Source organism: Hemicordylus capensis, chromosome 4 (assembly GCF_027244095.1).
Source record: "Hemicordylus capensis ecotype Gifberg chromosome 4, rHemCap1.1.pri, whole genome shotgun sequence".
Classification (NCBI taxonomy): domain Eukaryota; kingdom Metazoa; phylum Chordata; class Lepidosauria; order Squamata; family Cordylidae; genus Hemicordylus; species Hemicordylus capensis.
The window spans coordinates 125,319,799-125,347,155 of NC_069660.1; the positions used below are offsets into that span (position 1 = coordinate 125,319,799).

General features: G+C 44.2%; 1 protein-coding gene across 4 annotated transcripts in view; it reads right to left on the bottom strand.

Moving 5' to 3' along the window:
• AGL (amylo-alpha-1, 6-glucosidase, 4-alpha-glucanotransferase) overlaps positions 1-25,042 on the bottom strand; it is a 71,724-nt gene extending 46,682 nt beyond the window's left edge. The window contains exons 1-11 of one of the 4 annotated variants that reach the window (XM_053245836.1): positions 24,684-25,042; positions 24,015-24,164; positions 19,030-19,240; positions 11,151-11,317; positions 10,625-10,828; positions 8,125-8,306; positions 7,472-7,583; positions 6,442-6,562; positions 2,553-2,655; positions 2,342-2,439; positions 1,592-1,731 (exon numbers count right to left, since the gene is read on the bottom strand). In XM_053245836.1, the coding sequence (XP_053101811.1) occupies positions 1,592-1,731; positions 2,342-2,439; positions 2,553-2,655; positions 6,442-6,562; positions 7,472-7,583; positions 8,125-8,306; positions 10,625-10,828; positions 11,151-11,317; positions 19,030-19,240; positions 24,015-24,096 (1,420 nt within the window). In that variant the 5' untranslated portion in view covers positions 24,097-24,164; positions 24,684-25,042. Of the gene's footprint in view, positions 1-1,591; positions 1,732-2,341; positions 2,440-2,552; positions 2,656-6,441; positions 6,563-7,471; positions 7,584-8,124; positions 8,307-10,624; positions 10,829-11,150; positions 11,318-19,029; positions 19,241-24,014; positions 24,165-24,307; positions 24,593-24,683 lie in introns of those variants that run through there. The other 3 variants (XM_053245840.1, XM_053245839.1, XM_053245838.1) reach the window with 3 other exon arrangements.
• Positions 25,043-27,357: the final 2,315 nt, after the last annotated feature.

The following is a 27,357-nucleotide window of genomic DNA, read 5'->3' on the forward strand; positions in this document are numbered from 1 at the left end:
TTCTACTACAAGTGAATATTGTCAATTTAAAGCTGCCTCCTCAAAAGAAATAAAAGAGGGTGGGGATAAGAGACTGATAAATCCTGAATTTTACAAAGTGTACCACAAGTCTTATGACAGAGACTCTCTCTGAGATGCCAAGGCTCATTTTATTTTATTTATTTAACATATTTCTATACTGCCCAAACTCACGTCTCTGGGCAGTTTACAACAGAAAGGTTAAAACATTAGTTAAAAAAGAATAAATAACAGAAAATTTAAAACATTAATTAACACAAAACAAATAATAACAGAAAAGATTTACACATTACAACAATTTAAATTTTAAAAAGCTATTAAAACACTATTTAATGAAAAGCCTGGGTGAACAGATGCATCTTTAAAGACTTTTAAAAAGTTTTCAGAGATAGGGAGGTTCTTATTTCAGCAGGGAGCACATTCCAAAACTTCGAGGCAGCAGTGGAGAAGGCCCGTCCCCGAGTGGCCACCAGACAAGCTGGTGGCAACTGCAGATGGACCTCTCCTGAAGATCTCAGTGAGCAGTGGGGTTCATAACGAAGATGTTCTCTTAAATACCCAGGGCCCAAGCTATTTAGGGAAGCCATTTGAGATGCCAAAACAGATTCAAAGGTGGCGGCGGGGGGTGCACTTACTCCTCCCTCCTCTTTCCCCCTGCTGGTGCTCAGTTTTTTGAAAGTCCATTGGGGTGGCAGCGTACCTCCCTGTGGCCACCTCACCCCCATGACTGGAAGTACCCGATGGGCCTGCGCACACAGGTGTGTCGGGTACTTCCGGTCAAAGGGGTGGCAGGAAGGTACACCGCTGCCCTGACGCTTTCAAAAAACCAAATGCCTACATGGGGGAAGAGGCAGGAGGGATAAGTGCATCCTCCCCCGCCCTTAAATCCTCTGGTATTTGGCACCCTTCCAAATACCGCTGTTTTTGGAAGGGCAGTATACAAATCGAGTAAATAAAATAAAAAAAGGCAATCCTCCCCCTGCCTTTGAACATCCCCTGCCCAGTTCCATGCACATCCTCTACAACAGAATGCATGAAACAAAAAAAAAGTAAAAGAAGAGCTGCAGTGAGATGATAAAAGCCAGAACATATAAAGGCCTAAATGAATAAAAATATCTTAATTTGGCATTAAAAAGACAAAAATGTGGCCAGGCACATTTCCATGAAGAGAACACTCTAGGGATGGGCTGATGAGACCATTTCACACACCCGTTTAACCTTAAAGAGTGTGGGCAGATGTTTGGAGGTGGGGGGCAGGGCTGGCAAAGAAGGTCCTCTGAGAAGGACCTTAGAAAGCCCTTCTAGAAATGTTAGCATGCAAATGTCAACATATCCAACAGTATGCAATGCTGGGGACAAGTAGTAAACCATCCCTAGCAGAGAAAGCTGTAGATTCACACCATAAATGCAGATTGCTCCTAGGAAACAGTGTTTTATTCAAAATTCTGAGAAAACTACTGTTATTGAAAAAATAAGCTAATGTGTAACTAACTGACAGCTGCCACAATTCCTTTCTTTAGCAGCAACACTGAAAGGCATTTATCAAAGTTGCACAGCATTCAGGATCACAAACCTGGTTCAGCAAAGTTTCTTAGAGGATCATCTCCCATCACCCAGCCATTAAAAGCCATGAAGTAGCTCGCTTTGCCAGGCTGATGCATCATAACTTCTTCTTCCTCCAGGGTTAGCTCTTTAAATGGGTATGTAAAGTAGCTGCAGTGTGCAGAAGTTATTTATTTTAGTACTGGCAAGATATAATTTTTTAATGGCAAATGAATTATGTCCTTCTTCCATCAAGGCTGTTTTATGCCCACTAGCCAAGTACTTTTAATAATGAAAGTATCTATTACATTGCATGAGCAAAGGATCAAGGGCTTTGTTTTCCATATTGAGAACAGCCAGTTGGTTTGGTGTGTAGAACCTTGTCTCTTTTTTGGTTCACTATGACCTTGTTAGGCCCAAATCACGCAAACAGTTACCTACATCTTTATGGATACCAGCAACCTAACTGAAGCTTAGATTACCTATATCATTTCATATGCCATATAGTATGTGCTTTCTGACATACTACCAAGCACTCACTCTTACTAAAAGGAGTCAAGCAATTCTTATCTATTGCATGCTTTCCTACATGGTAGTATTTTAAAAATACATAGGGCCTTCTCAATAGCCGTTCCTGGGCTATTAAAATGCACATAATGCATTAAGCTGTATTTGTTTCTTTTTAATGGTTTTATTCTTTATTGTTGTTTTTAACGGTATAAGTCTCTAGGTACACTGACTAGAGACTAATGTATGGGACAGTAATAAAAGGATACAATACCTTGTAACTAAAGGATACTTTCTGGTTACAGGACCTAGCTTAGGACCATGGTCAGCTAGTCGTTCATAGTTCACTGTTGCCACAAAGCAGTTGACTGCCTAGAAGCCATTAAAACAGTAATTTCAAGAGAGCTGAAACAGTTCAATCAATACTATAATCAATGAATAAAGATTATAAGCAAGAATTTCAAAAACTTCATCATTGTTATAACCTGTTCTTGATGGTAATTTGTTTGTCGCAACTTTTCACCATTCAATTCTTCAATTCGCTTGCGGAACCAGTTACAACACTCGTCTATTGCAGCTGGCCCATTGCTATAGACAAAAACATAAAATATAAAATTATTCCATACAATGGCATCAAAGAACATAAGAACAGCCCTGCTGTATCAGGCCCAAGGCCTATCTAGTCCAGCATCCTGTTTCACACAGTGGCCCACAAGATGCCTCTGGGAAGCCCATAGGCAAGAGCCGAGGGCACGCCTTCTGTTCTGCTGTTACTCCGCTGCTACTGGTATTCAGAGGCATCTTGCCTCTGAGGCTGTAGCCACCACACTAGTAGGCACTGCTAGACCTGTCCTCCATGAATTTGTCTAAGCCCATTTTAAAGCCATCTAAGCTGGTGGCCACCACCACATCCCGTGGCAGGGAATCCCATAGAATAATTATACACTGTGTGAAAAGGTAATTCCTTTTGTTGGTCCTAAATTCCCCAGTGTTCAGTTTCATGGGATGACCCCTGGTTCTAGTGTAGTGAGAGAGGAAGAAATTTTTTTCTGTTCACTTTCTCCACACCATGCATGATTTTATACACCTCTATCATGTCTCCCTGTAGTCACCTCTTTTCGAAACTAAACAACTCCAAATGCTGTTGTGTTGCCTCATAGGGAAGGTGCTCCAGGCTAAGGATGTGCATGGAACCAGTTCCGTGCACTCCCAGGAGTTCAGTGGGGGAGGGCAGGGGAGGCACTGCTCACCTGCCAGCCCCCACCCCACTGCATTCCCCCCGCCAGCGCTCTCAAAAAAAAACAGGCGTGTGGGGCTGCAGCGTGCCTCCCTGCAGCCATGGTCAGCGTAGTGAAGCAAATGGCCGGTGTGTGTGCGTATGCACGCACACCAGCCTTATGCGTCATGACACTGACCAGGGCTGCAGGGCACACAGCAGGCCCACACGCCCACATTTAGCGAGAGCGCCAGTGGGGGAAAGCAGTGGGGTGGGGTCTGGCAGGGAGGCAGTGCCTCCCCTGCCCCTTAAAGAGAGCCACCCCCCCCGCCCACCAAACTGGCTCAAACACAGGTTGACGGAACCAGTTCAGCACTCCTAGAATGTGGTGCTGAACAGTTCCATGCACATCCCTACTCCAGGCCCCTGATCATCTTGGTTGCCCTCTTCTGCACCTTTTCCAGTTCTACAATGTCATGTCCTTCTTAAAATATAGTAGTTACACTGTAGTAGTAAAATGTAATAGTTACACCTAATGTCCTTCTTAAAATATAGTGACCAGAACTGTACACAGTACTCCAAAAGTGGCCACACCAAAGATTTCTATGAGGACCTTATAATATTAGCATTTTTATTTTCAATCTCCTTCCTAATGATCTTAGCATGGAATTTGCCTTTTTCACAGCTGCCACACACTGATTTGAGACTTTCAATGAGCTGTCTGCCACGACCCCAAGATCTTTCTCTTGGTCAGTCACCGACAGCTCATATCCCATTCAGCGCATATGTGAAGTTGGGGTTTTTTGCACCAATATGCATCACTTTACACTTGCCAACACTGAATCGCTTTTGCCATTTTGTTGCCCAGTCCTCCAGTTTGGAGAGATCCTTTTGGAGCGCCTCACAATATGTTTTGGATTTCACTACCACATATAGTTTAGTGTCATCTTCAAATTTGGCCACTTTGCTGCTTAGCCCAACTTCTAGATCATTTATGAATAAGTTGAAGAGCACTAGTCCCAATACAGATCTCTGGGGAACCCCATTTCTTACTTCCTCTCATTGTGAAAGCTGTCCATTTATTCCTACCCTCTGTTTCCTGTCCTTCAACCAGTTACCAACCCACAACTGAACCTGTCCCCTGTTCCAATTGAACTTCAGACAACGCTATCCTGGGGATTATGGATTTCAATTTGCTACCTAGCAGCCTAAATTTGGCTTCTAGGACCTCCTGACTACATTTCCCAACCCCTGCTAACTGAGCAAAGAGACACCTTTTAAAGTGGCGATTCTCTAATATTTAATAGGGGGAGAGCAACTGGCACTATCCAGTCCCAGCACAGCATTCTTCCAGTGGCTGTTGCTGGTATCTGCCTTATGTTTCTTTTAGATTGTGAGCCCTTTGGAGACAGGGGACCACTTTATTTATGTATTTATTTTTCTATGAAAACCGCTTCGTGAACTTTGGTTGAAAGGCGGTATATAAATATTCGTAGTCATAATAATAGTAGTAGTTGGTGCCAACATGGACCATGACAGCTGACTCCTTCCCAGCACTGCCTAACAGCCTAGCTAGATGAGGAGGCCCCCAATCCCCAGAGGAGTATCCTCTGTGTGAGAGGATATTGCTGCATCACCCAAGGAAGGAGTCCTTTCTAAGGGAGCATTCTCCTCTTCCTCAGACTGATGTCCTCCTTCCACTGGGACCTTCATTCTTCATGACAGCAGAGGAGCTATCAGTTTGGGAGTGGGATTCCTCTATCACATGGCTGAGGGTTTCATCCACATCTCTCTCTAATCTTCCCCTGTTCAGCCACCTTGGCTTCAAGAGAACGAACTTGTTCCCCAGAGCCAGGAGCTCTTTGCACCAAGTGCATACCCATAATATCAGCCCCTCAAGCATATAATCATACATGCAACACTCAGTGCAATAGTGGGAAGCAATCCCCTAATACCTAATTCAATGTGTAAGAAGACTGATCTTAATACATGCATAGCCACAAAGGAAGTTAATGCTATGCAACCCCAAGTCAAACACTGTGAATCCTCTAGTTCCAAGAAAGTCAAGCCTACATGTATAAGTGTTCTACAGGCAGGACTTCCCACTCAAACCTCCATCTGAGGCCTCCTCTAGGTTCTCTCTGCCATCTGAGGTTAGGTGAGAGGTCAACAGAGAGAGGCCTTTTTTGGTTGTGACACCCACACAAGAGATAGGGGAGCACAGCTCAGTGGTACAGCATCTACTTTGTATGCAAGAGGTTCCAAGTTCAATCCCTAGCATTTATAGGCTGGGCAGGCAAAGGCTCCTGCCTGTAACCTTGGAGAGACACTGCCAATCAGTGTAGACAATACTGAGCTAGATGGACCAACGGTCAGACTTGGCATAAGGCAGCTTCCTAAGTTCCCACATGTTCCTATGTTCCCTACCCAGGGAAGCTTAACAGGTGCTAAATCTTCTGATTTTTTGTGTGGCAGGCAAAGACTCTTTTTTACTCATTTTAAATATGCACCCAAACATTTTAGCACATTTTAAAACAGAATTTCATTTTATGATATAGCTCAATATTTTATTGGTTTTCAGCTGCTATTTATGTGCTTTTATCTTATATTGTATTGCAGATGCATAACTGTGAGTTTTATACTGAAAGCTAGCCTACCAATTACCTAAATAGTGCACATAGCTACAACTAACATCAAAATATACACCTGATGAAACAGTCATATACACCTGGTGAGAAGTGATGAAACAGTGTTGTAATTTTAGTTATCTTGGACCAATTTATTCTGCATTCTTTTTAGAATTACCTTTGCATGCAATATATTCAAGACAATAGGGTTCAGAAGTAACTTACTTCTTAGAGAGGCTTTTAAATCCTAATAAGCATGAAATGGAAATTCAGTTGGTAGGGAATATGGGAGATATTTTAGAGCAAATTGAGTGCATTGGTATATATGCACATGTACTATACACAGTTGGATTAGGTGAGCTACAAGAGGCCACTGCAGTGCAGGTTTGCCTATAAGATTATCAGACTCATTGCCTGTGAATGGAGAAGATACAATATTTTTATTCCTGAATGACAGTTAATGTTTCTTTTTGGAAAAAGAATTTGTTACCAGACGTTTCAACATTCAAAACAGATGAAACAAGAATATACCTATGTGGTATGAAGGTGTTCAGTGCAATGTTCATATCTACAGTGCAGCCAAGCCTCTTAAATTCAGGATCCTGAACAATTTCAAGATGTTGATTGGGATCGGTTTTAACTTTTGAGCCACCTATTGTAGATATGGAGAAACACAAAATTTTGGAGTGATTTATTGGACTTATTGTCAGAATTAAAAAGGCCCCCCTTTCTGCTAGAAGCCAAGATGCAGACAGACACACAGGTCCCAATTATTTCATCTGTGAATGGAAGGCACTTCTATTTGTACAAGGGAGAGAGAGGCATAGATTTCCTGTTTCTTCCTTCTGTCTCCAATACCACATGCTATACTATTCCACCAACCCTCAGGAGCAGATTTTAGGGGGGGGGGGGAAGCAGAAGGAAGGGGAGGCGCTCTCTCTCTCTCTCACACACACACGTGTGTGTGTGGAAAAAATACTTGATAGGATCCAAAATATGGTGGACGAAGAATAATAATATTTATATACCGCTTTTCAACCAAAGTTCCCAAAGCGGTTTACATAGAGAAATAAAAACAAATAGAGATAAAGATGGTTCCCTGTCCCCAAAGGGCTCACAATCTAAAAAGAAACATATGATAGAAACCAGTAACAGCCACTGGAGGGATCCTGTGCTGGGGCTGGATAGGGCCAGATGCTCTCCCCTGCTCAATAAAGAGAATCACCACTTTTAAAAGGCACCTCTTTACTCAGCAGGGGAAACATGGATCCACAAGTTGGAAGTGCTTTAGACTTGCTTGCCCTTAAGATGTAGCACTGTCTCACCTCAATGCCATATGATAAACTGTTTTCGTAACTGAGTGAAGTTTCAAAAGCAGTTTATTATTTGAGCAACTGACTGTGCCCCATACCCAAAGAGAAGTCGTCAAAAATTCCATGGGGGTATAGCACAAGGCCCTTCTGTGAGCTTAAACAGCTCTCTGGATCCAAGCTTTGTTTCTTCATTAATTATGCTGTGAAATGAAAGTGTTGAGGTTTTTTTGTTTTTTGTTTGTTTTTACCTTGAGTCAAAAGAGTTTTAAATTGTTGCACTGCTTTGTTAACATCTACTTGGAAGAATTCCCACAATCTTATCTTGGGATAAATATCCTCCCAAATGACTTTACGGATACACTGTAAAAATAAGAAGTACATCAGACAGGTAAACCAAGTTCCATATTACATATATAGTCCATGGTAAATACATTTATGCCCAAATGATTAGAAATATCATTTCTTAATTATATGCACAGTCAATGAAACAATTACTGTTTCACAGAAAAACCCATAAAACCAAACAGTCAGCAGATCCTTGGTTTACTTTTAAAAAGCTGGAACTGGTTTTGAGTAGCACCACCATACATATTTGATTTATTTCTATATAGTTGTTGCTCTTCTACAAGACAACCTGAGGCAACTTACAATTAACTCCCCCTCCTTTAAAAATAAAATTATATCATTAAAATCCACAGCAAAAATTAGCATATAAATAACATATAACACCAGATTATCAGCAAGAGACAAGCAATTCTGAAGGAAATGTTTTCTAATACCAAACTATTTTTATTTGCCTGTGGGAAAGAGTGAATAGGCCTTTCTAGGAAAGGACTTGCATAAAACAGGAGCAATGCTGGAAGTACTGATTATCAAGCAGAAATATGTTTTATTTTCTTACATTCAAATGATCTTCATTTTCAATCAGAGGAGGCACCCCTTTATCGCTGCATTTGCCATCAGCCACTTTACAGGATAAATGCCAAAGGGCTCTATCCAAAAGCCAGGCTGGTTTCAAGTGAGGGGAATTAACAAGATTGTACACACATTCTGGATGCTGAGTTATCCATTCACTATTTGCAGCTTAGAGAAACAAGGAATATGGAATTAGTAATACAAATAGCTAATGTAACATGTAACTAAATAGCACATCAAATGCCCTGCAAGCAACACCGTCACCGAAGTTTTGTAACAAGGTACTAAGAAAGTTAGGCTTAAGAATGGATAGGAATTGGAAAATGTTGCGTTTTGTATGCAAAATTCACATATGCATTGTAAGTACTATTCTCATCTATACATTCTGCAATGTTTAGAATACAATCAGTTAATATCAGGTTTGCAGCCAGAGTCTCGGGAATGCGCACAAGCCCAATGTCTGGTTACACAAGGGCAAGGCCAACATTGGCCATAATGTCAATATGTTCCATCTGACTTTTCCAGCTGGACCCAACATCTGTAACCGACTTCAGTTTTTGGTTATAGATGTTGGTCTGGAATCACAAGTTGGGTGGAACGTGCCCACATTGGTGGGTCCACACGAGAAAACCAATGTTGGCGTCAGGTTTACGTGTTCCTAGGACTTCAGTGGGGAACCTGATATTAAGGCAACGTGTGAAACTGCCCAGTGAGAGAGAGAATGAATGAATATCAGCTGGTGGGAGAGAGAATTGTAGCAGTGTTCTCCTTTCTGGAAGTGTCACACAGAAACGAAGCAGCAAAAAATGGCAGAGCTTGGCGCTTGCACTGATGTCGGGTGACATTAAAACCAGACTATGGAACAGCAGCACTCTTTTGCCCTTCACTGCAGTAAGAGTTGTTCTTCCTTAATCTAAAATGTCTTCCAACACTGAAACTCAAGATCCTTTGGAACTTGGCATTCTAAGCCACAAAGTTCTTACTTTTCACAGAAGGTTTGACCTTTACAAACATGGAACCCTGCCATCAGCAGCTAAAAGCAGCGAGCTGATTGAAAAGACATAATACAACTTCACTCAACATGGAAATTTTTCAGGCTCCACTTAGCTGCACAAGTGTTTTTTATTTTTGCAGTATGGTTCGGTTATAAAATTCGCATGGAAGGGTGCTTCTCCTTTAAAAAAGAAAATGCTTTCTACTATTGTGCAATGGAAATGCATACAAAACCACAAAACAGGACAGTCAGTTACTCGATTCTTACAGTTGAAACATTTTGGAAGTAAATCATTCAAAGAGACATTTTTGAAACCTTATAAATATTAAAACATCTTTCCTCAATCTGCCAACAAAGTTTGTCTTGATTAGTTTAAGATTCAGTTTTAAACTAGGGAGAAAATATAAACTTATTCATAGCATGAAGAAAGAACTGTTACTGTGTAGGTCAAAGACTTACAAAACATTACTTCCCTCTTTTTAACTTATTTTTATGATGACTGATATACACCAAACTTTTATTTAATTTCAATAAGACATATGTCAGGAATGGTTGAATTGGCTGTTTATCTATTTAGGGACTATTTTATCTTTTAAGTTTATCTTTTTAAAGTTTATCTATTAGGGACTATTTCTAAACGAAGATTCCAGTGTATTATATATGATACTGAACATCATAATTACTTAGAAAGATGAATGCCAAAGACAAAGAAAATAAAGGAGCATAGGATTCTTTTGATATTGTGCCCTGAAGTTGACAAGTCATTAGTAAGACTGAGAAGAATGTCCCTATCTTCTTTATATGTCTTCTTTATATAGAATTCTCTAAGACATACCCATGGTTAATCCCATGTGTGATAGCTTTCGCGAGAGTTCGGAGAGCTGCTGGATAGCCACAGGACGGGGGGAGAAAATGGTGGCGGCGGCGGGCTGGCCAGAAAGCTACAACCCCACGGCTGGAGCAGCAACCTTACAATGGCGGCTTTGAGCAATATCTTGTGGTATTAAGACAGACATTATTTATATGCAATCTTAATAGGTTTATATTCAAATCGCAGTCTGCATATACACAAGGTGCACATCAACATGTCTAAAAAACAGCATCACAAATTTAGCTAGACACTAACATTATTTACTCCTGCAGTTTGCAAGCTCAAGCACTGATGAGAGAAAGTTATCTTACTTTCACTCTCACCTTGGGTCACTGGAAAACCAGATAAAGAGCAAAAAATCTATCCATTTCAACTGGACATGTGTAGGAGCAGTCCATTTATTCTTCAGACAAGAAACAGAAAGGGTAGGAAGAAAATGGCCAGTTCATTCCCAATATTAGTTTTACATGTGATCCAACTGTAGTTCTACACATGAACTCATCTGCACATATGCAATGACACTGAAGTCATCGGTGCTTCAAAACATGCAAATAGTTTGACGGGGGCAGTCCCTATACAAATCAGCAACAAGCATAGTTGAGGGAACACAAATAAACATACCAGTGTGATTGTAGACTACATCTGTAATGCAAAGCATGTTCCACTCGTTTTTCATTTTTTCTATTAGTTTCCCCATTTCATTCCAAGAACACTTTTTGTTGGGGGTTGAAAAATCAGGATTTACTGCCAGCTGGTCAGCCAAAGAATAACATGATCTAGATAGTCCAAGTTTTTGCACTGGTGTAAGGTGAACCATGTTGTACCCTACAAAACAACACAGATATTTATTAACACAATCTTGGTCCCTGCCCAAAGATAAGAGAACATGCACACAAAGTTTCATAAAGGCACACAAGGTAGCAACATTGGCAATGCTAGGTCTGGGTATTGTCAGTGGCTGAAGGGAGACTTCCCAGGAAACCTATATGCATTGCCTTTAGTTCTCCAAGAAATTATGAAAGAACTAAATCCATGCCAACAATTAGGCAAACAATGCTATGTACAGAGCAAACAGGAAGTTGAAAACTGCACTTATAAAGCAGTGTACCTATAATCAAGAATTGAGTTAGTCAAGTGTAGTTATTACCAGATTCTTTTGCTACTTTAAGACGATCTTCCCATCCATCAAATGGTCCCAGACACTTAGCTAGGAATGTCTGGAGCGTAACACAATCCAATGGCAATTCATGATTGTCAGCACCAACACGCAAAATAGGATCCACAACTATGTAGCCTCCACCACTTTTCTGATCTCTGGAACAAAAAAAAAATACATGAATCAACATAAGAGCAAATATAAGAAGCTTGCAGGAGAAAGAAGAGGAGAGACAACATCTGCTCCTAGATAGACCCCAGGGTATGAGATTGGGTACCTGACTGTTTGCTTCTCCTGCTGCCCCCCTGTCTGTTATCTGCCCCCCAGGACTGGCTGCTGTGCTGAGGCGAGGCCTTGCAGGATTAGGGCCGGGGAGGAGAGTGACTTGGCAGTTTCCTGCATTCCATCTGCCTAGAGCTGTCTGCTCAGGGCTATATAGGCTTCTGCCAGTGGCGGCGGGCCCACCACCAGTGGGGTCACCACCGAAGGGGCGACACCAAAGGGGGTCGCCCCTTCAGGGGACAGCAAGGGCCAGGTCTCTTGGCCTAGGTATTTGTATATGGGGGGGGGCATTTAATAGTGGAGCTTCTATTTTAATTTGTCCTGGGTGAGACAATCTTAGAATGTGTCTGGGCTTAACTGGTGATGGGCGGCTCAGAGATGGAGATGGACCAATTTGTCCGGGGCGGCTCGGGAGTTCATAGCGGCCATGATGACTATGGGCCTATCCCAAGTGGTCTCGGGGCCGACGCACATTGCTGGTCACACGTTTGATTTGGTTTTTCACTCTGATCAGAGTGGTGTTCTATGGGTGGGGAATCCTGTGATTTCCCCATTGTCATGGACGGACCACCATCTGGTTAAGGTCAAACTCACAACCACTTCCCACCTTCACGGGCGAGGGACCTATTAGGATGATCCGCCCAAGAAGGTTATTGGATCCAATAGGATTTCAAGAAGCCTTGGAGGGATTTAGTGTAGGCTCTGCTGGTGATCCTGTTGATGCCCTGGTGGAGAACTGGAACAGCAAACTCACAGGGGCAGTAGACATGATTGCTCCTAAGCATCCTCTCTGACCTGCTTCAAAATTGGCCCCTTGGTATACGGAAGAACTACGGGGGCTGAAGTGGCGAGGTAGACGACTGGAGCGCAAGTGGAGGAAGACTTGGCTTGAATCCGACAGATTGCAACATAGAGCTCATTTGAAGACCTATGCTCAGGCCATACGTGTGGCAAAGAAGCGATTCTTTTCTGCCCGTATTGCATCCGCAAGTTCACGTCTGGTGGAGTTATTCAGGGTTGTGAGAGGGCTAGTGAGTGCCCCTCCTCCCTTGAATCAGACTCTGGAACCATCGATTACCCGCTGTGGTGTGTTTAATGAATTCTTTGTGGGGAAAATCTCTCGTATTCGGGCCGACAGACTCCGTCTCCATAATTACCTCAGTGTCTGATGTGGAGGTGTCCAGCGACTCTTCTTGTGTGATTAGGTTGGATCGGTTCCTGAGGACTCCTGAGGATGTGGACAAGCTGATTGGAATGGTGTGGCCTACCACCTGTTCTCTTGACCCTTGTCCGACATGGCTTATATTATCTGGCAGGGGGGTTGTTGTAGAAGGCCTGGTAGAGATTATAAATGCGTCTCTGAGGAAAGGTAGGATGCCTCCTTGTCTTAAGGAGGCAATTATTAGACTGCTTCTGAAGAAGCCTACCCTGGATCCCTTGGACTTGAACAACTACAGGCCTGTCTCCAACCTTCCGTGGCTGGGCAACGTAACAGAGAGTGGTGGCCTCCCAGCTCCAGACAGTCTTGGATGAAACTGATTATCTTGATCCATTTCAAACTGGCTTTCGAGCTGGCTATGGGGTGGAGACTGCCTTGGTCGGCCTGATGGATGATCTCCAATTGGCAACTGACAGGAAGTGTGACTCTGTTGGTCCTTCTGGACCTTTCGGCGGCTTTCGATACTATCGACCATAGTATCCTTCTGGAGCGTCTGAGGGGGTTGGGAGTTGGAGGCACTGCTTTGCAGTGGTTCCGCTCCTACCTCTCGGGCAGGTTCCAGATGGTGTCCCTTGGAGACTGCTGTTCTTCAAAATCTGAACTTTTGTATGGTGTTCCCCAGGGCTCCATATTGTCTCCAATGTTGTTTAATATCTACATGAAACCGCTGGGAGAGATCATCAGGAGATTTGGTGCAGGGTGCTATCAGTATGTTGATGACACCCAAATCTATTTCTCCATGTCAGCATCATCGGGAGATGGCATAACCTTCTAAATGCCTGCCTGGAGTCGGTGATGGGCTGGATGAGGGATAACAAACTGAGACTGAATCCGGCTAAGACGGAGGTGCTCATTGTGCGGGGTCGGAACTCGAGAGATGATTTTGATCTGCCTGTTCTGGATGGGGTCATACTTCTCCAGAAGGAACAGGTACGCAGTCTAGGGGTGCTTCTGGATCCGAGCCTCTTCCTGTTGTCCCAGGTTGAGGCGGTGGTCCCAGGTTGAGGCGGTGGCTTTGGCTGATACACCAGCTGCACCCGTTTCTTGAGGTGAACTACCTCAAAACAGTGGTACATCTGCTGGTAACCTCCAGACTGGATTACTGTAATACGCTCTATGTGGGGTTGCCCTTGTATGTAGTCCGGAAAATACAGCTGGTCCAGAATGCGGCAGCCAAGCTGGTCTCTGGGTCATCCTGGAGAGACCATATAACTCCTGCATTGAAGGAGCTACACTGGCTGCCGATATGTTTCTGGGCAAAATACAAGGTGCTGGTTATAACCTATAAAGCCCTAAACAGTTTGGGCCCTGGGTATTTAAGGGAACGCCTTCTTTGGTGTGAACCCCACCAACCACTGAGATCTGCTGGAGAGGTCCGTCTGCAGCTGCCACCGGCTCGTCTGGTGGCCACTCAGGGATGGGCCTTCTCCGCTGCTGCCCCGAGGCTTTGGAATGCACTCCCTAGTGAAATAAGAGCCTCCCCATCTCTGACAGCTTTTTAAAAGTCTTTAAAAACACATCTCTTCGCCTAGGCTTTTAATTAATGTTGTTTTAATGGTTTTAATGCTGTTTTAAAATATTATTTTAAAATTTTTAAGTTGTTGTAATGTGTGTGTTTCCCCCCTCCCCATTTTTGTCTTAACGGAGGTTTTACTTTTTTTTATCCTGTTGTAAACCGCCCAGAGATGTAAGTTTTGGGTGGTATAAAAATGTTTTAATAAAATAAGTAAGTACGTTAGTTAGTTTGGGTCAACCACCTATTCTTATTGAGAGCTGTCCAAATATTTTTTCCTGCCTTTCTATTTTAAAATTTAGTATGTTTAAAAGTATCATAAAACATTTACAATCCTATCAAGCTCAGAAGATGCTGCTAAAGACACCACCTCCAAACACACACTTTAAAGAGAAGTAGCCAGGGGGGAAAGTGCTGAATATGTGCAAAATTGCAGAAACTTTTCTGAACGCCACAATTCCAGTTCACCCCTGATCTTTCTGACATAAAAGGCTTCTATTTTCGGATTGCTTACCTACTGCAAATACATTTATATACCATTTTAAGCTGACAAAGTGCTTCACATACATTATCTCAGTAATCACGAAGATAACAGAAGGCCACTATTATCCTTATATTGCAGATGAGGCTAGGAGATGTTTGGCTTGCCCAAGGCTCACCGGTAAGTTCACTGCGCTAAAGCAGCCGTATGAGAGTTTTTTAAAATATGGGTAGCATCACACACACAGCAAGAACCCCAGGAGGACTATGGAAAATATCAGCCGGGGAGACTGAAAGGAAGGCAGACTAATCCAAGGGGCACTAGGACCAGCCTGCTATCCACAGGCATATTATCTTGTTGACTCACCACAGCTCAGAAGGACAAGCCCCACCCAGGGAAGAGAATTACAAGGGCGTGGGAAGGCAGAGAAAGTATGTAGAGCCAGAAGACAGCAAGCCAGGGGGTGCTGCCAGGCCTGCCTGTGGGGCCTAACTGGAGGAGAAGGTGGCAGAGAGCTTCTGGTTAGGACAGAGTGAGGCCATGGGAAGAGATTGTGCTGTAATGATCCCACAGCTGCCTGTCACAGGTGGACAGCCATGTTGGTGTTTCACAGCATTACCATTAAAAAGTTGTTTTTTTTAAAAAAATGCTGTCATTTATATACTGCCCTATATAAAATCTCTGGGTGGCTTACATTTAAAACCCAACCATTAAAACCTTAAATTATATAAAACAAATTAAAATAACCATCAATATTACTGTGCATGTATGCTGAGGCTTGGGGATGGTCGACTCTGTCTGCTGTGATATGGAGCTGTTCCCTTGGGAGGAGGGAGCTGGCAGAAACCAAGGTCAAACTGAGTGCAACTCTGTAATACTCAAGTACAGGCCTTCTTGGCCTTTGGCCTAAGTTCAAGTGTAGCAGTACAGGCCTGGCATCAATACATGAGGGACCACCAATGCCGCATTCCCAGAACCCCACTACCCCCTCTGCACCCACCCACCCCCCAATTTTCAGTGTTGTTCTTGGTGCTAGGCAGCTTGCACCTTAAACAAAACACACACACACACACCTCAAACTATAGTAGAAGGGGTTTTCTTGCTGGCCACCAATGACCCAGGTGCACTGCATCTGAGGCACCTTAGGGAAACCAAAATGGCAGCCAGGCGCTGGCAAGAGCTCTGCTTCTGCTGCTGCCCTAAAACCAACAAAGTGCTAAGAGCTGCCACCCCACAAACCACAGAGGGACCCTCAAACCCTCAAGATAGCTTCAAGTTTTGGAACTGTCTCCCCAAAAAGCATACCACATTCTGGGAATGTCAGTATACTTGCAAACAAAGATGGTGCATAAACATGATGCAGCCAAACCATCCAGGGCAATGAAAACCCCAGCACAGAACTGACCGATAAAGCCATATTGACCAAACGTTCTTTTGTTTAAAAGTCATTGTGAAGTTTCAGAAGAAACCTGCACTCTTAGCAATGGCTGTTTCCTGTCATTTGAACATTAGCCCTAGCAGCAACTGACATAAATTAAAAGTACACGAAATAATAGGTGGTCCTCGAAAATGATAAATCTAGCCATCAAATTCAGAGAATGTAGTGATCAGTCACCCCCTCCCTCTAAAGCAGGGGTGGGGAACTTTGGCCCTCCAGCTGTTGTTGAACTACAACTCCTATCATCCCCAGCCATTCTGGCTGGGGATGGTGGGAGTTGTAGTTCAAAAACAGCTGGAGTGCCAAGGTTCCCAACCCCTGCTCTAAAGAGTTAACTGGAAAGTGCGTCCTGTCTTGACTGGTAAACTCCAGGGCTCAGCCAATCAGCACACATGTTGGGAGAGACCTAGAGAGCTGTTGCAAGAAAGAATGAAGTTTCTTTGTTATAAAAAGAAGCTAAACTGGAGGTGGAGAGAAGGACATGTGGCCATGGAGGATGACTACAGGAGAATGACTCTGCAGATCCTTGAAAGATAGGAGGGCAGGAAGCTTGAATTCTCATCTGGGGTTTGGTGTGTTCAAGGAAAGGAAGCCTGGGCTTTGGCTTCAAGAAGATTAATTTAGAGAAAGGTTTGTTTAGTCAGACCTTGTGTTAGAATTTACATTTCTTTGGTGTGTGTGCTTTTGCATATTCCTGATACTGCTTTATTATAGTTTACCTGCAACATAATTGAAATAAGAAACATTAGCCTATGCCCATCCTACCTAGGGTGTTGCAAAAGACTCTAAACATTTAAACATGCCTAATATACAGGTGAAACTCAGAAAATTAGAATATCGTGCAAAAGTCCATTAATTTCAGTAATGCAAATGAAAAGGTGAAACTGATATATGAGACAGACGCATTACATGCAAAGCAAGATAAGTCAAGCCTTAATTTGTTATAATTGTGATGATCATGGTGTACAGCTCATGAAAACCCCAAATCCACAATCTCAGAAAATTAGAATATTACATGGAACCAAGAAGACAAGGATTGAAGAATAGAACAATATCGGACCTCTGAAAAGTATAAGCATGCATATGTATTCAGTACTTGGTTTGGGCCCCTTTTGCAGCAATTACTGCCTCAATGCGGCGTGGCATGGATGCTATCAGCCTGTGGCACTGATGAGGTATTATGGAAGACCAGGATGCTTCATTAGCGGCCTTCAGCAATTCTGCATTGTTTGGTCTCATGTCTCTCATCCTTCTCTTGGCAATGCCCCATAGATTCTCTATGGGGTCAGGTCAGGCGAGTTTGCTGGCCAATCAAGCACAGAACACTGTATACTTTTCAGAGGTCCGATATTGTTCTATTCTTCAATCCTTGTCTTCTTGGTTCCATGTAATATTCTAATTTTCTGAGATTGTGGATTTGGGGTTTTCATGAGCTGTACGCCATGATCATCACAATTATAACAAATTAAGGCTTGACTTATCTCGCTTTGCATGTAATGCGTCTGTCTCATATATCAGTTTCACCTTTTCATTTGCATTACTGAAATTAATGGACTTTAGCACGATATTCTAATTTTCCGAGTTTCACCTGTAACCTATTTTTGTAATCTACTAAGTATTCTTCACTGTATCTAAGAACGCTAGAAAGCCTCAGACAGAAGCATTCTGCAGTAATTGAATAAAACTTTTTAAAAAGTCTTTTCTTTTTACAAGCCTCTCCGAGTTGGTTTTTGAACTCAGGAAAAGTGGGGCCCAAAGGGGACTTTCTCTGGTGCAAACACGTTCTCAGACGTTCAGCAACTATCAGTTTTCTCATCACATATAATCTTACACGTGGAAGGTTTTTTTTAATCTGCCCAGAGGGACCTTGGATTTCAGCACCCGATCAACTGGTCAGGTTCTCTGCAAGTTTTAGAGTGCTTGGTGGCAGCCCTTTGAACCTACTGATATTACAGAATAGTTTTAGGAGAAGCCTAGTCAGGCAGCTCAGCAGGAAAGCATTTCTTTCCTTCACATGATCTTGTTCTGAGGCAAAGGCTGTAATCTGCTACAACAACAAATGATAGACTTTTTTGGCTCTCACAATATAAAGGTTGTGTTATTCCCCCGCCCCCGATCATTCCTTGAGATTGTACAGCACACAAGAATTATACCAGCATGCTAATTCACTGAAAGTCAGTTTTGCTGAATCAGAGTTCTTGTCATGTTTTTCTATTAGTAAAGAGGTCACCAAAACAAAAACATGCAAAGGGAATCACAGTTTATTTCAACTGTCCCAAGAGGACAGTTCAGAGGGACTATGATTCCCTTTGCATGATGGAGGAGCCAGTGTACCTAAGATGCTATCCGAGGCAGGTAGTCTATCTAAAAGGCCAGTACACACAGAGGCTTCATTTGCTCGATTCTTTCCCCTTCAAGAAGGGGGTGGTATGCTGCAATTATGCAAATCAGGCACGCACACAGGGCTCTGGATGAAGCACTTGCATTAGGGATGTGCATGGAACCAGTTCCGTGCACTCCTGGGAGAGTGGGGAGGGGTTACTTTAAGGGCCAGGGAAGGCACATGCATGATGGCCATTTGCGTGGTGACACTGAACAGGGCTGCAAGGAGGAATGCTGGAACCCCGTGCCCATGCTTTTGGGGAGAGAGCTGGAGGGGGTAAGCAGCGGGGCAGGGATGGGTAGGTAGGAAGCACCCTCCCTGCCGCTTAAAGTAACCCCCCCCAGCCTCTGAACCGGCTCAAATGCCAGCCCTTCAAACCGGTTTGGCGCTCCAGAAAAGGAGCGCCGAACTGGTTCCATGCACATCCCTAACTAGCAGTATCCATTACCTTAGGAATACAGCCTATTCTCTTCCAACCCAAAGGTGTTCCCAGCTGGGTAAACAGAAGACACTGTTGTTGGTGTTTCTCCTCCAGTATCAACACACTCACTTACTCATTACTGAAATAATACTGATATGATCCAGAAATCTGCAGATCCAGTTTACAGTATTTGTCAGAATCATCTTCTTTTCCTGTTGGGTTGTGCCATGACAGGGATCTGAATTTGTTACGATCAAACACTTGTCCAGAAGCTGGGTAGTTGGTATATACTGTAACATGCTTGCCTTGTAAGGTGGGGCCAAGTCGGAACTGTAGTTCAAAACCTGAACGTAGCAAGATAGGAATGTGTTAGAACATATTGATATGGTATGAATGACCTACCTGGAGATGCCAGAGAATGAACTTTGGACCTTCTGTATACCAAGCAGATGCTCTACCACTGAGCCCATCCCCTTAATATTAAGCATGCCCTTTAATACTACTACTACCACCACCACCATTTATATACTGCTTTTCAAAAAAAGTTCTCAAAGTTGTTTACATAGAAAATAAAATAATTTAGTCTTTAATGTATCACTTCTGAGCACTTTTAACATGAAACAGTAAGCAACAGAGCCATTTTTAAACTGGATATATTCTCCTCAACAAGACTCTCTCATTCAGTTTGTAGACATACAATCTTTATTGTGAATAATGCCTTTACTAGTAAGTATGCGAAGACAGCAGCCTTAGAAACCTACTCGTAGCTTTAACCTTTGATTGAGTTCAAGGGGGTCCCCTGCTTTAAGACATGTTCACAGCATTTTGCATCAGGGTTAATTCACATGACCATGCAATACAGATAAGTGAGTTTGGTTATATGAGAGAAGAAGTTGTCTCCAGCAAGCTTTTATTCACAAGTTATTTGTTCACTCCGGTTAACAGAGATAAGAATTCTTAGTCCCAGCCATAGCACTTTTAACTACCAACTCAAGTGTATTGGCTCTTAGGCAATGAGGAGTTTTTCATTCTATGGCCCCGTTCAGTAATCTATGAACCACGCCACAGACGATTGATCAACTGCTGTTTGTCAGCCTCTGGCTTCTGAACAGAGGAAACCCTCTGGTTCCGCTCACGTTGCCAGACTGTGGGCAAGGCATCAGCACATGAGTAAAGTAGCAAGTATTAGCTACCATGTTAGAGGGGGCGTGCTCAATGCGATCATGCCTTTTTGGCATTGATCGCCTGCCTTCGGCAGGGGAAAAAACATTTTAACTCTTTCCTCACACCACTTGCACTGTTTTAGAATACAGCTGCACATTTAGAATACAGCTGTAGGTTGCTCAACAAATGGAATAGAGCCAGTTTAAAAATAAAAGTGAAATTGTACAAGTATATATGAATAATCTATACCTGTTATTTCATCTGCAGCTATTACTTACAGTCATTGACACAGAGTGTAGGAAGGAACATAAAATTAATAATAATAATAATAATAATAAGGAATTATTTGTTAAACCTGAGATTCTTAACCTTAAAATGTATATCAACACACACAGATCAGTCTTAGAGTAAGTCATTTATAGTTCTGCTACAGTCTTGACAGTTAGTTTACTGAATCTGCTAAACATAGACTGGGCCACAGAGATGTTTGCCACTGCTATCTTATTTCCTGAAGCCTGTGTAGACTTTAAGAAGGCATTGCTGAAATTAGCGACACACACTGTCTTTCTGTCACTGTTAGTTCCTTCTGCCAGTAAATGGAAGAGGAAGTGCATGGCTTTTTCAAACTGCAAAGTATCCCCAAACTGTTTTTAATTGGAGAACAAAAAAATATGGTTGAGAACCAGCTACATGTTTCTTCATCAATCACAGGTCTCAGACATCTACAAATCCACTTGCCAGCAGTGAGTGCTCCCAGCCCTCAGGCGAGCAGGACATCCAGCACTGCGCAGATCTCTTCTCCAGAGGTCTCATTTCCACTGCCATTTTTGAGATGGTAGGAAACAGCAGGAATCCCCTCTGCGCAACAGAAGAGCACCCCCACTGTTCCTTACCATCTCCATCTCCCAAATGACAGAAGACTTGTGCCTCTCCAAAGCTCTCAGCATGTATGTCGGAAAAGGATACGAGGGAATAGAGGTTTGGTGGCAACCTCAAAGAATGACTGGCTATTGAGCTAAGCCTAAATTTGTGGATCCCTGATCCACAAGGCCTACAACTGGAAGTCTAGAACGAATCACTTGCAAAATTCTAGCTTCAAATTATTTGAGCAAATTCTTAGGTTAGAAGAAACACAGCAGAAACACAGCTTTTTGTTTTCAAAAATGTAGTTTCAAAAATTCACTGGAGTTTAACAAACCTAAACATATTTATAAGCAGTTTCACTGAGTATGGGAAGCAGAACGAATAAATTATTCAAGCAGTCTGCTCCTAGCCAACATTGCCACTGAATATCAACTTTTGCATCTTTCTTGCAGGGGTTTAGAAACCTCTCCTGAATGGAGGAGATGTGAACATTTTTTGTTTTGGACTTTTTACATCAAGGCCTAGCTGCATGGGACTCTTTCTTCCATGAGTGGCTCACAGGCAGCTAGGATAATATTTAAGTAACCAATGACATAGGTGGAGCCCAAATGCTCCATTAAACGGGCAACTCTACCAGGGTGCCAGTTCCTTGGTTGGTACTCATGCAATTGGCCCCCCATCCACAGAAAGCTCTCACAGGGCTAGGGTGACATTTAAAGGGCCAATATTACAGGGAGTAGTATGCCTCACACCACCACATTCAAAGCTATTCTGCCTTACAGTCTACATCTAAACAAATATTCTTTTAAGTCTTATTTATTTCAAATGGTACTTACTTCCAAGTTTCAATAAAGACTACAGCCTAGATTTCCTTCCTCTTACTGCACAGGAGATACATGCAATTCTCAAATAATATATTTGGGAGTTAAATTTTGGAAGTCAACTCCAAAGCACATTATTTGAGGACAGTAACCCTAACATGTCTCAACAGATTACTCCCCCACTCACCAAATGCATTTAGGATCAACATGTTCTTCCCACTCTAGAAGATGGCACACCACTTTTATTTGGAAACAAGTCCCATTATCTGCTTAGAATTACGGCATATGTACTTGATGACAACAGTGAAAATCTTATTTATTAAAGACTAAGCACTCAGCAAAAAGTACAGTGTCAGCATGCTTTTAAGAGCACAAATTTTGTATTGTTAAATTTAGGTTGTAATCTTGAATCCACTTATTTTTAGAATATTTATAAATACTGCTTTTCAATACAATTTCTCAAAGTCATTTAGATAGCAAATTAAATGTGTGTGGGGGGAGGAGAAAGAGTGTACCTCTTTCGAACAGGGAACACAGTTGGGGAAAAAGACAGAAGGGAGACACCAGCTAACAGCAAATATAAAGATGTAATGGGATTCATAGGGGCAGTTGCTATGCCCCTGCTAAATATGAGGATCACAATTTAAAAGATGCCTCTTTGGCTTGCTAGTGAGGGCTCTTTGGGATTAATCAGTTCAATTAACTCTTTGCAGTTCAGTCCTTGAGGCAAGTCTCACGATCAGTGAGATTCGCCGTAAGGGGGTTTGTGGGGAGAGCAGGCTTAGCCTGCTCTCCCTGCAGACGATCACCAGACAGCCCTGGGCAGCCAGATCAGCCACCCACACGACAACCAGCTCCGTCATGGAGCTGGAGGGGGCTGCGGGGATTGGGGGCCGCGTGGCCCGCAGAAGTTCCAAGATGCCCACACAAGTGCACGAGGCATCCTAGAGAGACCCCCAAGCCCAAGTGGTGGCTTGCAGCCTCCCGGTTGGGGGTCCCGTGTGCTGCCGTGTGGAGCCGCGCTGTGGCAATACACGATAAAAAAGCAGAGGTTAACGGAGCGCCCGCTCCGTTAACCTCAGCTAAGGGGCGGGGTACTTTGGGCGGTTTGTGCTGGGAGCCGCGCAGCTCCCGTTGCAGCGCATGATCACCAAAAGCGGGCTAGGCTCCCTTAGCCTGCTTTTTGGCGATCATGAGAATCGCCTTCTTATGTGTTTACTCGGAAGCTTTGCTGAGTTCAGGACTTCTTTGTGTATGATTAGAATGACAGCCTAAGTGTTTGGCGACAAACACAGGTGTGAGAATTCAGGTTGTCTCTTTTCTGCAAAGTGGGGGGTGGCAAGCACACTTTGCAGAAAGAAATGGAAGGGCTTAATCCTTCCCCACTCAAGCTTTTCCCCTACAACTCCCCAGCAATATTTTCCAACACAGCAAACATGCAAAGCAGTTGAAGGAGAGGGTGTGAGCAAAATCACTGGGGAAGGGTTAAGTACTTGCCCTGCAGCATCCCCCCCACCCGGCTTCTTTATAACAGAGAAATTGTGACCAGCTTTCCTTGAAATGTTGTCAACCACCTCTTAGTTTGGCACTTAAAATCCATGCAAGACTGGAATAAAAATCACTGCAAGTCTAGCACTTATTAGCTTGATGATAAAGGAATCTTATAGCCACCAGAATTTTGTGTCCATATGCCATATGATAGTTTCTGAGCTGCCTCCAAAAATGTTAATGGTAATATTGATTTTTCTATACGCATTATAGCCAACCAGAGTGAGTCTCCTCTATTAAATGGCTCCATGCTCTTACAATGTCTTTTACACCTGGTGCATATAGAACAGCTTTCTCTTCTTTCAAATGCCTCCTCAAAATCTACTTTTGCCAGATCTTTTCATTTGACTCCTTATAACCTGGTCCTGTTTGTTCATTCAGAAGCCCCACTGATTTCAATTGAACTTATTTCAATGTGTATTAGATTGTATCCTCAATCATCAACCCTAACAGAAATGAAGACTAATATATGTAATTGTGCTTGGCCACATCAAACTCTGGCTCCATTACGCAGGCTTCTCCGTTCATTCCTAACCATCATCATCTTCTTTAAAAATTTATTTTACTTTTTAAATCACCATGCATCTTAGCATACCAGAGACTGGGGATGAAGCAGGTTGGTTCATGACTGTTTGAATTTCCTCTTGCACAAGTACAGTTCAGGATCAAAGTTGACTTGTTAAACAAAATGAATACATAGGCAACTATTGTGGACACTGACCTTGTTCGAGCCGGAAGAGGGTCTTGTCCAGCTTCTCCATGTCGTTGAGAAGGAGTACTCGGGTTTGCTTAGCATGGGGCATTTTTGCTGCCTGGAGTTTTCTGCTCTTGCAGGCAAAAGCAATTAGCTTCAGAAAGACAGGAGTGGCTCCTAACAAGCAGAAGAAACAGGCACACAGGGCAACCGTTAAATACATAGAGCACCGTTTTTAGCCAGCAGAGAGGAGATGGGTTCACACAGGTCACCTTGAAAAGTCTTCCTGAGAGTCATCCACACACAAGACACACACTTACATTTTTCCTTCCTTGGTCCAAATAAGACACCTGACAAAGAACTGAAGACGGGGCGGGAGATGGAGGTGGTTGGGAGTGCAGCCAAGGGTGAAAGAAACTCCCTCCCCAAGGCAGGCAACTCTGGGGAGGCAGCCACACCAGCAAATCTCCAGAGGATAGGAATGGGTCTGCAGCCCAGGCCGCGGGAGAGGGGAGGGCGCTTTCCCTCTTGGGCCAGAGGAGCTGGCGCCTGTCGCTCTTCCCCCGGCACAATGCGACCTGTCCCGGCGCCACTGAACACCCAGCCGCTCAATCTCCAGCCCCCCTCTCGCCCCCATTATCCCCGGCTGCTGTTGTCTATAAATACAGAGCTCAGCCAAGGCTGCCCTTCACTCACCCGGGGACGCTCCAGCGAGCAACAGCGGCTATAGAGCGCAAGGGAAAGCAGAAAGAGGCAGGCCTAAGAGGGAAGAAGGCTAGAGGGAAGGGAGAGATGTCGAAAGGGGAGGAGGATCCGTCCGTCCCTGCAGGGAGGGAGCGAGCAAAGAGCCCCGCCTGCCGACTGAAAGGCTGGCCTGGTAGGAAGAAGGAGGCTGCTTGCAATGCAGAGGGGACTGGCCCTTGTGGCCGGCGGCGCAGGCTTGCTCAGCCGCTTCTCTTCCACCCCACCAACAACCGAGTCTGACACGTTCCGTTTCTGTCAAAGAGCAAGCGAGAGCTGCTGCCACGGAGGAATGAGAAGGGAAAGCAGAGGGCGGGCGCGACGTTGCGACGCTCTGTCACGAAGGGGGTGGGCAAAGCAAAGCAAAGCACAGCTGAAATGAGGTGTGTTGCTGCAGCAGGGAGTGTTGAAAACTGGCCAGGACACAGAGAGGGATATTGACTGTGTTGGGAGTTGACATTCATATCCCCTTAGTGGGCGAAAGCACGTTCTCTCCGAGACAACCGTTTCACGTGTCGTCTGGTAGTGGGTTCACACAGTCAGTTTCCACGACACGTTAGGAAAATCTCTTCAGCCGTCCCACATCGATTTATCTAGTCCTCTAGCAGGGCGTAACACTGCCCTGTCGGAACTCTGAGACATTTGCGTGTGTATTATATAAGAGCGGAGGCCGGGGAAGAGAGGGAACAGACGTGTGCTCACTGGAAGCAAGGAGGACTGGGGTGAGGGAAATATAATAATCACCATCCTTGCGCAGCGTTTTGCTTTCAAATTTCTAGAGCAACTACTTGAGTGCCTCTGAACTTATGCAGACCTGAGAATAACAGGTTTTTGTTTTTTTTTAAAAAGAGACCTCGAGGGCTAAGGTTTAGAAATTCAATAAATCAAGTGCCTCTGGGGTAAACGGAGGCAAGTCTCATATTAGGGGGTGTACATGAACTGGTTCGATTCAAACTGTGCTGGGTTGATGGTTTGATCACGAACCGAACCGGAGGCAGTTTGGTCCACGATTTAACCAAACCTAGCCTGGTCTGAGATGAACTGGGCTGAACCGGTTCTAAGTGTTCTTACTGGTCTTAAGGCTTCTAAACATGGGTGTAGGGTCCATTGGACAAGGGGCAGGGGACAAATGTCTTCTGGCCTGGAGGGTCAGGGGGCTCACAAGGCTTGGGGTGCACCCCGCCACCTCCCTTTCCTCTCTGGGCACTGGTGCCCTGCAGCTGGGGTGCATGTGCATCCCAGCTGGGCATCCCAGCATGTGCATCCCAGCTGCAGCTGGGGTGCATCAGCTAAGAGTGATGGGAAGAGAAGAAGCACACTGTGGCTGGGCTTCGTTTCTCCTCCCTCTCGCCATGCTTCCTCCTCCCAGGCAGTGGATTGCCCCTCAGTGCCTTCGATGTGCCTGGCCGCCATAGCCATGCTGACTGGCCCCGATCATCTGCTGCCCCTGGCAGAGGATGGCAACATCCAGTGGCCCTATGCCCGGCCCAGCTCCATGCCATACAGCTGGTGCTGCTGTTGGCCACTCTCCCGCTCTGCACAGAAGGTGAGCTCATGGAGAGGAAGGTTTGGGGGTGGGGTTAGGCTGCCCCACCCCTTACATCTGATGTCAGACACAGGGGGCGTGGCTGGAGCTTGTGCGTGATTTGCATGTGTGACAGAGGCCCCATAGCTCTGATTTGTCCCCTAGCCTCCAGGAACCTCACTACGCCCCTCCTTCTAAAGGCCCTTACTGGTCTGAGGATGACCATAACACCACTCCTGGAAGGCCCCCAATGCTTCTGAGCAGCTCGCCCCGCTGTGTGGCACAGTTCTGATACTGACATTGACTGGCCTCTGTGCATGTGTGGAGGCCATTTGCATGGTTACACACCACACAAATAGCAGTATTGAGGCAATGCTACAAGGCTGGGCAGGCTGCTGTGGAGCGCCAGGGACCCGCTAGCAGTGACAATCCGGCTGCCACCAGACTTCAGTAAGGTCCTTTAGAAGGATTCCCCTGCCCATACCTGTGCTTGTAAAGGGCAATGCTCATTGGATTCTGCTTTACAAGCATAGCCCCCTCGAACTGCCAAACCAGTTCGACTGGCTGAACCAAACCAGCGGCCAGTTCAACCCAAACTAGGTCACGGACCGGTGGTTCAATTTGAATTTGGCTTGAATTAGAAGAGAACTATCCTAAACAATTCCATGCACGCACCTACCTCAAATCTCTGCACTTCAACCAGTACAGAGCTCTCACTGTCTGTTCAGGGAACCATCTACAGCCATTAAAGAATCTTTAACATTATTTTGTCAAATCCCAAACTCTAATCAGGCAACACTTTAAAATAAACTGAACCCATTAAGATTATCTGGATCCATTTTAAACTGGCTTTCAGGAGGGCTATGGGATTGAGATGGCCTTGATTGGCTTGTTGGACAATCTCCAATTAGGAATCTATACAGAGTGTGTGACTTTGTTGTTGGAGATGAACTTCCAGTGCATCGACCTTTTGCACCAACTGTCCTAATGACCACTAGGGGCATTGGGAGTAGAGACAGTGAGTCAGGGTCTCCCTATCTGTCCCTACTCTATGACCCCTGAACTGACTCTGCAGCACTTCCTGTGCTGTCATAATCCTTCCTT